The sequence below is a fragment of the Exserohilum turcica genome (assembly GCF_000359705.1).
Source record: "Exserohilum turcica Et28A unplaced genomic scaffold SETTUscaffold_16, whole genome shotgun sequence".
Lineage (NCBI taxonomy): Eukaryota > Fungi > Ascomycota > Dothideomycetes > Pleosporales > Pleosporaceae > Exserohilum > Exserohilum turcicum.
The window spans coordinates 255,037-265,619 of NW_007359981.1; the positions used below are offsets into that span (position 1 = coordinate 255,037).

General features: G+C 52.2%; 4 protein-coding genes across 4 annotated transcripts; 3 read left to right on the forward strand and 1 right to left on the reverse strand.

Annotated features, from left to right (window-relative positions):
- Window positions 1-273: 273 nt before the first annotated feature.
- SETTUDRAFT_108102 (uncharacterized protein) lies at window positions 274-1,224 on the forward strand (the record flags this gene model as incomplete). The annotated part of the gene is made up of 2 exons (XM_008025994.1): window positions 274-507; window positions 562-1,224. 2 exons carry the CDS (start codon window positions 274-276, stop codon window positions 1,222-1,224), a joined length of 897 nt encoding a protein of 298 aa, XP_008024185.1.
- Window positions 1,225-2,262: 1,038 nt separating this feature from the next.
- On the forward strand, window positions 2,263-4,056 carry SETTUDRAFT_38782 (uncharacterized protein; the record flags this gene model as incomplete). The annotated part of the gene is made up of 2 exons (XM_008025894.1): window positions 2,263-2,436; window positions 2,542-4,056. The coding sequence occupies 2 exons, from the start codon at window positions 2,263-2,265 to the stop codon at window positions 4,054-4,056; spliced, it is 1,689 nt and encodes a 562-aa protein (XP_008024085.1).
- Window positions 4,057-4,294: 238 nt separating this feature from the next.
- SETTUDRAFT_129796 (uncharacterized protein) lies at window positions 4,295-7,741 on the reverse strand. Its single transcript, XM_008025995.1, has one exon. The coding sequence runs from the start codon at window positions 7,648-7,650 to the stop codon at window positions 4,420-4,422; it is 3,231 nt and encodes a 1,076-aa protein (XP_008024186.1). The 5' UTR covers window positions 7,651-7,741; the 3' UTR covers window positions 4,295-4,419.
- A 1,528-nt stretch (window positions 7,742-9,269) lies between these two features.
- Window positions 9,270-10,085, forward strand: SETTUDRAFT_168529 (uncharacterized protein). Its single transcript, XM_008025996.1, has 3 exons — window positions 9,270-9,603; window positions 9,658-9,707; window positions 9,761-10,085. The coding sequence occupies exons 1-3, from the start codon at window positions 9,382-9,384 to the stop codon at window positions 9,783-9,785; spliced, it is 297 nt and encodes a 98-aa protein (XP_008024187.1). The 5' UTR covers window positions 9,270-9,381; the 3' UTR covers window positions 9,786-10,085.
- The last annotated feature ends 498 nt before the right edge of the window (window positions 10,086-10,583 follow it).

Genomic DNA, 10,583 nt, shown 5'->3' on the forward strand with positions numbered 1-10,583 from the left:
ATAGAAAATTGACGAGTTTTGATGAAAGATTTCTGCTTAAAAGTTGGTGTGTGTGTGTTCCCCCCGCTTAGTCACGCCCACGTACCTTGCATGGTGGCTGTCTGGCTGGCCCCCAACGTGGTGATGTTTCCGCCCACGAGCATTGCGTTGACGTGATGATGTGGCGGTAAGTAGAAGATGCTTGCCAGACACCTGAATCCCGTAAACGCCCCTCGTATCATCGTCACTGTGTCTTTGACGTCTCGCCTCAAGCCACGTGCTCCCTCCCGTACCATGGCTTCTTCAACCCGCCAAAGCATCTCCCGTCTACACGACGACAAACCCGCGTTTATATACGGGACAGCGTGGAAAAAGGAGCACACTAAAAGACTGGTCAAGGAAGCGCTGGCTGTGGGATTCCGAAGCGTCGATACGGCTGCACAGCCACGCCATTACCAGGAGGCGTTGGTAGGCGAGGCGCTGCGTGAGGCGTATACTCAAGGTCTCTTGACGCGAGATGAGTTATACGTATGTATGTATGCCCAGCTGTGCAGCCACTCCATACTCACATGATATACATAGTTGCAAACAAAATACACTACGCCTGCAGGCCAGGACCTAAACAACATGCCCTATGACCCCAACGTGCCCTTGGACACCCAGATCCACACTTCAGTTGCATCCTCGCTCCAGAACCTGCGGCATGAAACCGACTCGCCAGACCAGACCTTTCTCGACTGCTTGCTTCTGCACTCGCCTCTACCCACAATAGAGCAGACACTGCAAGCCTGGACGCTACTAGAGACCTATGTCCCCCATCGCATCCGCAGCCTCGGCATCTCAAACGTCACCCTGCCAGTCCTCGAAGCCCTCTATCAGTCCGCCACCGTCAAGCCCAGTGTTGTGCAGAACCGCTTCTACCCCCAGACGCGCTTCGACGTGCCCCTCCGCAACTTCTGCACCCAACACGGTATCGAGTACCAGTCGTTCTGGACGCTAACTGGGAATCCCGCGCTCCTGAGATGCGACCCTGTTGTGGCGCTCGCCCAGGCAGTGCATGTCGAGATTCCCGTTGCGCTGTATGCGCTCGTTATGGATCGCGGTGTTGCGGTGCTGAACGGAAGTACCTCGACTGACCACATGCGAAGCGATCTGCAGGGCATTGCAAAGGTGCGCGAGTGGGCTGCGGCGAATCCGCGCGATTTTGCGGATATCTCGCGGGCTTTTGAGGATATGGTCGGGTGAAGTATTCTGCATTGGTACAATAAGCTATGAATTCCTTGATACGGCCTCTTCGATTCTTTTCACATTTGGAGGGTTAGGTTTCGAGGATAATGAGCCGTACCAATGGGTGGTTTTCCGGGTTGAGTCCTGGCTGTTGGTACGTTGCTCGTTGTAGGTGAAAAAATACATCTGTATTTGTGGTTTGGTATCACGGGAATGATGCTTTTTCACAGCATTCGATATTACTAATTGATCACAGGGTTTATTTTCGGGGGTGCAGATCAGTCCAGTATGTATCATCTAACAGGCTGATGCGTCATGAAAGTTCATCTTCCAATAAGATACTGTTGACTCTTTCCCTTCATCTTCCTTTTGTTGGAATCTGTAATCACAAGCCGATGTAAGTTAGATAATACCAATCACTTGTCACGCATTCTCGGATTTCTGTAGAGCCACCAGCAAAACTGCGATCACCCTCACTACTTCATATTCGCTGTTCCCGCCAAACCCTGCTACTGTGACATCTGTATGTCGCACAGTGCGGAGGCAGTACCAGAATCGTTCTAAAGAAGCAAACAATTCCTTCTAGTCTTACCTCTGCGCAGTACTCTCTTCTATTACAACTGGACATATACAAAAAAAATCATCGTGCACCAAAAGCTTTGATGATGTAGTAAACGCCATGCAGCTTTGGAGCTCTCGGTTCTTGGAAACTTCTGCACCCAGCCAGCAGTAGCGGTTGTACTCTCACTACCAGATTCCACAGATATTTCACTGTCGTTTTACCGTTTACAAGCTGTTTGTGTCCTTGACTCGGGGTAGGCGTAGGTAGTGCTGGTGGGTTATATTACTCTGGATCTGCACTTACCCGTGAGGCGGATACACCGCTAATAGCTACGAGGTCGGTCTTTTACCTAGCTACTGGCTGGAATTCCACTCTGCTCCACGACGCTGACGTCTACTTAAATTCTGGGCGATCCAAGTCTTGTTTACAACTTCATACATCGGTAATCCCCCAACTCCTTACATCGACAGCCCCCAAGACAGTACACTGAAAGCATGGTCACCAGCCCGCTTCATCTGGGCTCTCCAGAGTATCTCGAGCGAATGTCAAGCCCCGACTACTCTGCGGGTGACGACTCTTCTCCAGACTCACCAATCCGCTCTCAACCAGTTCTCTACCCTTCTGCTGTGACAACTCCACGCTCCGACCAGCAGCGCTTTCAGACAGATGTAAGTTTTTAAGCCAACAGGCAGCCTCCCAGTCACAGCAGTGCGTTGAGATATGAAAATACAACCCAAATGAGCGAGATATGTTTGCTAACTACCAGCTTCTAGACAAACATGAACGCGCATAACTTCGCTCATGAACGCATGATGATCGACAACATCCATAGTAAAGAAGCCACACCTATGCGCCAACGAAAACCAGATCACAACATGCAGCGAGACTTTCCCGAGAACGAGAGTCCCCCTGTACCCACTCGTCGGCACCGCAAACCCACAGAAGACACCAACGACAACAACAACTCCCCAGCAACCAGCTCAACCGCAAAGCCCACACCAAAGAAGACCAACAAGCGAGGCCGCCCCAGCACCAGCCGCTCGCTCACCAAGCCTACCACGAAAAACGACCCAAAAGCCAAAGAAGCACTAATCCAAGACATTGAAAGCTACTGGGGCAAAAACTTCATAAAAGCCTACATCCCCAAATGCCACCGGCCGCTCGCCAAGCACAGCACAAGCGGCAAGCGGCTCGTCCCCCGGCGCTACGAAACCGAGCCCAAAAACTGGCTTCCGGCAACCCTCAAAGGCATGCTGATGATAGCCCGGCATACAGATGACAAAAAGTGGCTGCGCAAGGCTATTGGCGATGTGGTGCGGTACCGCATCAAGCACACGGGCAACCGCAAGCCGCAGCTCGTCACGACGGATTTCGATGTCATTGACGATATGCTGGTGAAGGGGTGGAGTGTGGAATATGCGTTTGCGATTCGGTATAAGCATTTGCTTGTGGGGCGGAAGGAGGAGCTGCGGGGAGATGGGGATGAGGATGGGGAGGAGGAGGAGGAGGATATCGAGCATATTCTGCTTGTGAGCTCGAGCTCTGAGAACGATGAGGATGAAGATGAGGATGAGGATGAGGAGAATGGGGATCGTGAGAAAGAAGACAACGGCGACGACGACAACGACGGCCTTGGACACCACTCCAGCACAAATGCTAGATCCAGATTCTCCCCTTCTACTCCTCTCGAGCCCCGAAAAAAGAATCTCAAACATCCATCAGCATCAACACCACTCCACCAAACCGGCATCCTACCTCCCCACCGCCCCTTCCAGCCCAACGACCATGCATATCCGTACGGCGCCACCATGGACCACTGGGGACGCCCCACACTGGGCTATACAGGCTACCCGGGTTACCACAGTGAGCAGTACGCAGCAGGCTCTGCAGCGCGGCTCCGCGAGAATGCGTATGGAGCGCAGACGCACTCGCGGTACGGCATGTTTCCGGCGCCGCCTGCGCCACAGGGCCGGTCTGCGAGGGGGATGCTGCATGGTAGAGTGGGAGAGGAACGTGGTGGTAACGGGGAAGACGGGGCGCAAGATCAAAGTGGAGGTGAAGCGCGAGAAGAGTCCATGGAAGAGGGATTTGAGAGCAGCGGGATTGTCGGGCGTGGAGACGGCGACGACATGCGAGATGATGATGATGCTGATGTCGAAGATGAAGACGATGATGATTTGGATGCTGAACTCGCGGCTGCAGAAGCAGAGCTTAAAGTTGCGCGTCTGCGTGCTGCCAAGAAGGCGCGCATGGCCATGAAGAAGGATGCTGGACGATCGTCTGCATGAGCGAGTCATCTTTGGATATATGTGGGGTGAAATGGCAATTTTAGGAACTGAGAATGGCTTTGTGACAAAAGTCATGGATTTGATTGAGGGGTTGACTCTGGGTGATTATGGCAAATTTGATAGTGGTTTCTTCAGATAGATATTATGAGTATGACTTGCGATATTGGATTAGAGCTCAAGGTCACACGTGAATCTGCATCTGTACGAACAAGGAACCCTGTGAACTCATAGAACAAACTCAACGTCAATCTATTTTGTCCGGAAATTTTATCAAAATACCCCTTTTTGAACCTTCGTAATATCATGAACCCTCAAAACAGCCCGTCTATATGCGTAGCTTAATCAAGACAAAACATTCCCCGTCTAGTAAACTTCAAGCACATATCTGCCCTCATCCTTGAGCTTCTCAATCTCCTTGCGGCTGTCAATCTTCTTGGCAGATGGGTTCTTGACCCTGTGGTCCACCTCGACAGCTTCCTGCAGCACCTCTGTGACATCGGGGACAGGCCATGTCGGACCACACAGATAGAAGCTACCCTCCTTTTCGAGATAGCTGCGTCGAATATCCGTAAGAGACTCGCGCATACGATCCTGGATGTAAATCTTCTGGGGCTGGTCACGGGAAAAGGCACGGCCAATCAGAGTGATGATACCGGCGTCTTGGTAGGCTTCCCATTCCTCGCCGTAGAGGTACTCTTCGCGTTGGTGACGCGACCCCATATAAAGCAGGACCTCGCCGATTTCGTGGCCTTGCTGCTTTTGGTAGGCGCGCTCCTGGACAAAAGCGCGGAAAGGAGCGAGACCGGTACCCAGACCAGCCATGATGATGGGCGCAGTGGTCTTGGGAGGAAGCTTCATAACGGAAGGCTTCACAGAGACGGTGACGGGAGAGCCAATCTTGAGGCTGTTGAGGTAGCGGGTGGCTTGACCGAAGCGGTCGCGGCCCTTGGGGTCGACCCAGTTCACCGTTACGATGAGCAGAGAGACAGAGTTGGGGGTCACATTCTGGGCAGAAGCGATAGAGTACTCGCGGCGCTTCATGGGATTGACAATGCGGACAATGTCGTGGAAGCTTGGGTGAGCAGATGGGAACTCGAGCAGGATGTCCGCATAGGTGATGGTGTCGACCTCGGCCCGGCGCTTGAACTCGGTAGCACCCTCTGGGCTGATGATCTGGAGCAGCTCGCGCTTCTCAGCCTCCTCAGTAGCAAACTCTGCAAGCGATTCGTAGAAGCGCTTGGGTGGGCGACCGAAAATGTCGACATTTTGAATGAGAGATTGGTAGACGGTACGGTTGACCAGGACGTTGGGGTCCTCGCGAGATGGCACCTCTACAACCTCGTTGGGGTTGAGGCCATACCACTTGATGAATTCATCGACTTGCTTCTCGTCGTTCTCAGCATGGATACCAAGAGCCTCACCGATGGCATAGGTGACGCCAGAGTTTCCGAGATCGAACTCAATGTGGAAGATGTTACGGTCATAGTTCTCAGGTGTAAGGCGACGACGCTCCTTGACATGAACAATGCTTGTCTTGACGCCAAGGTCAGGACGGACTTGGTTGGAGGTGCCGTAAGCCTCCTTGAAAACGAAGCCCTTGGCAGCAACTTGCCAGTCCTTGAGCAGCGTGGGAGGCTCGTCCTCTTCTCGTTCGAACGGAGCAAAGCTGGTGACATTGATGTCCGAGGGAAGACGGATGGGCTCAGCGTCCACAGTGCCCCAGGCAGCAGGGACCTCTACCTCACGGACAGCATTCTCAAGTTGCGCAGCAAGCTTCTCAAAGAGCTCTGGGCTGCCGTTGATAGCGCCAAGCTTGGATAGGCTGGAGGCTAGAAGGTCCTCACGAGCAATCTTGAGGAAGGCGAGCTGTGTGAGGTAAGGCTCCAGAGACTCGGCTTCAGCGACAGCTTCAGACAGAGTAGGGTCGAAAACGAAGAGCTCAATGTCCTTGCTGACAAGAGCCTTGCGGAATGCGGGCGACAGCTTCTTCTCAATGTCCTCATTCTTCACGCCTGGAAGCTTAATGATAATAGAGCCGTCGGGCTTGACGCTGTTCAGGATATCGTACTCCTTGAGAATAGCCTCGTCGCCGATGTAAGCAACGTCAGCCTGCTCAACAGCATAAGGAGCCTCGATGGTGTAGTCAGCATTACGGATATCAGTCCGCGTGACACCGCCTTGGACCAAGTTGTCATGTCCGTTGCGCACAAAGACATTCTTGGAGGAGTCGGTGGAGAAGAGCTTGCCGATGGCAGCAGGTGCGTTGAGAGCTGGGGATCCATCCAAGTTCCAGAAGCTGTACTGCTTCACATCGGCATTGTTCAAGATGTCGATGTGAGAGCGAACGTCTGTACCCTCCTTCTCGGCGTGGATTTGACGGAAAGCATCGAGGAAGTTGCTGGGTGTCCAGACTTGCTCGCGAGAGTACTTGACGTCTGTCACCTCTATGCTCCTATCGAGGGTGAACTGAACAGCGGCCAGTACGTCAGCATAGAGCCGTGAGTACTCAGCAGGGTCGAGCACGGCGGCTTCATCCTTGACCTGGCCAAGGACAGCAACGCGGCGGGTGCTCTTGGGAAGTGCTTCCAGGAAAGCCTCCTCCACAAAGGGGCGGTAGACGCGGACGTTGACGACACCGACCTTCTCACCGTCCCGGGAAAGTGCAGTCGCAACTTGAGCAGTCAGAGAAGCCTCCACAGTGCCGAAGACGACGAGAACACTCTCTGGCTCCTCATGGCCGTAGTAGTCAAAGAGCTTGTAGTCCTCACCAAGCTCGTCGTTGAAAGCCTGGAGGAGACGCAGCGTGCGCCCGGCAGCGTCCGAGTGCTTCTTGTCTACTTCAGATACCGCCTTCAGCACTGCCTCATAGCTGTTGTATAGCCTGCTCTGGTCAAGGGTGTCGACCAGCCTTGCCGTCTCCCGTCCAACGCTGATGCCGTCGTAGGTGTGGATCGTAGGCATGACGCTCGAGAGCAACGTCGCAAAAAGAGACATGTGCTGCGACTCAAAGACAGACGGGCTGCAGACGAGACCAAGGCCCAGGTCTTCGGCGAGTGCAAGGGAGGAAACATAGTCGGTAACGAGGCCGGCGCTCGCATTCGCAGAGTAGTCGACGGCAGCAATGTGGGCGGTGAGGGGGTTGGCGACCGAGTAGAGGGCGGCCAGCTGGTCGAGCGAGGAGCGGAGGTAGTTGAGCGTCGAGGAAGAGGCGATGATGGCCTGGGGAATGTGGCGCTTCTTCAGGTCAAAGTCCTTGGAGAACAAGTAGCCCAGCGCAATTGCGCCCGCCCCTGTCCGCGTCTCCAGAGAGGAGACTCCAGTCTGGTATCCAAAGGCATTCTTCTCGCCCTGTTCGTGCCAGTGCTTGACTGCAACGTCCAGGTCAAACGACTCGACCGAGTATGCGAAGATCTTATCCGAGAGCGCGTATGCGACCTGCTGGACGAGCGTTTGCGCGGTGAGGTAGGTCGGGCCGCTGATGGACTGGTAGGCGAGGTCCTGGCCGAAAGGCAGACTCGACGATTTGTTGGTGAAGTCCTTGGGCGTCTTCTGCTCAGCGCCAGGGCCGGCCGAGTCAGCCTGCTGGAAATGCATCTTGCCGGGCAATGTATGCGCCTCGGCGTCTCAGTCTTTGCGGAGAGGTGCCGAGAGTCTCTTCTTGGTGTATAGAAGAGAGTGAGAGCTGGACTGGACTCTCCCGAGACTTGACCTGTGGAAACTTATCGGTGGGGTGGACTGGCCGTGTCGTAGGGGTCAAAAAGTGCCACCTTGTGCCCGCGACATCGGCAGATTGACGGCCGACGAAGACGCAATCGCTCGCGACGTCCATGATTGGCTCTGGCTAGACGCTCTAGCACAGATTTCGGGCGATAGATTGCAAATACACGGAATGTCGCCTCGACGCGACGAGAATTTGGCTCTAGCGCGAATTGCGTGCTTCAGATGCCAAGGGGTGCGAGGGCGCGGGGGATTCGCGGAGCTCGGAGCTGCATCCCCGAGGCTCTGTTCTCTCCAACATGATCGGATGTGTCAGCACGTGACATACATTTCATGCCTTCTATTCAAGCATATGCATATGCTGCACTTGCTCGCCGGCAAAAAGTGACTGTTGAAAAATAAATGTCCGAAATTTCATGTAAGTGATATCAATGCGCTTACTTGGCCGAATACTTGTCCAAAGTCGCGTCTGAAAAAATACAAGAGGTAAAAGAATAACGACATATGTATAATAGTAGGAACTCGGCAGTAGTTATTGCTAAAACTATTTACCAACTAGTTAAAAGCTTGATAATTCCCAAAGAAATAGAACGCAGTATAATCCCTTTCGTAATTAGAGTAACCATCGTCCAATCAGTTATACATAGTACTTTGTTACAGCCTACAATACTTTTATTTGTCAAGTATTAGTAGATGTCCTGTACAAAGGCTACCTTGTATACAATTTCTACCTAACAGCTGATTATCTCTGAGCAACCTGCCTGAGCTCTATCTACTAGAAAGCGTAATCACCACTACTGCAGCCTCTCGCCACCGCAGCGGCTGACTATTACCACTACTGCCGAGTCTGCCCATCAGCACCAAAGAAGCTGCCCACCACCACCGCAGTGGCTGTGTACTATTATAGCTACGGCTGCAGCTACTATTGCAGCTAATTGTCCAAATGGCCCTTCGCCCAGCTGATCTTCTTGAGAGTTTCTGTGGTCGCACCTATACGTATGCGATTAACCTAGACGAATATCCAAGAGCGCGAGGCCATTTTCCCTCACATGTCTGCCAAGCAAGATGGCCTGCATGCTTACATGGTGAGCTCAGATCAGACTGGAACGACACAGTAGTAAATTGTTCAGCTGCCAAGAGAAGATTTCGTGGATCGCCGCAGCTGTGGTGTTGATAGGTAGGGGCCAATATGAGCTGCTGCACCCCAATGCTCCCAAAGCTTAGTGTGACAACACCCTAATAGTCGACAGGTCCTGCAATGGGCCTTCGCAATGGTACGTAATACGTTTGTGATAGGCTGTGCTGGAAGAGACCCATCTCTCCTGGTCCCCGATTCCTACGGCCACCGTAGCATATTGTCTTATGCGTTCCCGGTCCAATGCCCTGCCTCGCTCTATAACAGTACTTGTGTACTATTCGGTCCACAGCTCCGCATTGAATGCGAGGTATCATCCAAATTCCACGCAATAAATAAGCAATATTTGTAGTTATGTAACTAGTAAGCCAACATATAAGTCGACCCGCCTTTGACCAGTCCTTGAGTCTCTCTGCCCCCCTCCCAAATTTACACTTCAAGCCTCGTTTTTAATAATACGCTCAACCTCCAACATGAAATTCTCCACTGTTGCATTCATGATCGCTGCATTCTCAGCTACAAGTTCCTGGGCCGCTCCAGCCGAGACATCCACCTCTGAAAATACAGTAGCAAACATGCCAGAGGGTATCTCTGGCGCGCTTGTAGGAGCAGATGGCACTTTCTTGGCGGAATCCTCAAAAGACTGTGGCGCTGGATCCTGTATTTTTCATGATAGTGAACTTTGCAATGACCGCGTAAGTCCTCAGAGTATTCAGTGGGACTGAGGATTCGTTTAATCGTGCAAGTAGTGCAAACACTGTGGTTATAAGCGGGGTGCCTGCTGTGGTCCCTTTTCGCTGTAAGTGCACCAGATGCTGATCGCTAGAGGGTTCTTAATTCGATTTTGTGTAGAACTTGCTGCTGCTACTACAGCTAAAGCGCCAAAGAGTCTGTCCACTCGCAATAAATGACAGAAGCGCAGGAAGTTGGATAAATTTGTTAAAAACTTTTTGAAGAAAGATATGGATGCCTGGAGTTTGACCGAGCGTCTTGTTGACTTTCTCAAATTGCGAGGGCCCGTCGAGTGCCATGTTTTGCCGTGACGAGCAAGGAAGGAGGATGTGGTGTTGTGAGGATCGGAGATGGCTCAGGTAGATGGGTGTTCGTGCTAATGACATGTGGCTCTGCGTTTGGAATTACATATTAGCAGAAGTGAGCGGAATTAAAATTTATACGCACCGCTTCTGGATTCAAAATTATCGCATCAATGACCTTGATATCATTTCTAACGACTGATGCAGTAGTACCTCGAGCACACTGATTATTCATTGTGACAGCATTATGGCGATAAGCACTAATGCCACTTATCCCCAGCGGTTGATCCTTACAATCACGAGCGCACACTCGCGACGGCGTTCAGTAGCTACTGACATTACTTGCATGCTTACACCTGTAGGATTTGATTTGATCGAAACGCTCGGTAAAAGGTGCCGGTAAGGCTGAGCAAAAGTAAAGATTTGTGGGGACTGTAAGCGGTAATGTGCCAAATACACCAACTTCGAGTTTTCTGGAAACCGCTAGGAAAGCACGCTATCTAGGAGAACCGACCACGAGGAATCGACTAACAGCACTTTTAACACCTGCAGCTAAGGCGCTAGCGCGCAGTAGGGAGAAGAAGGAGGCCTTCCTTCGTTTTCTCACGCCTGTGAGAATTTTCTCACAGAGCTTGGGCTCT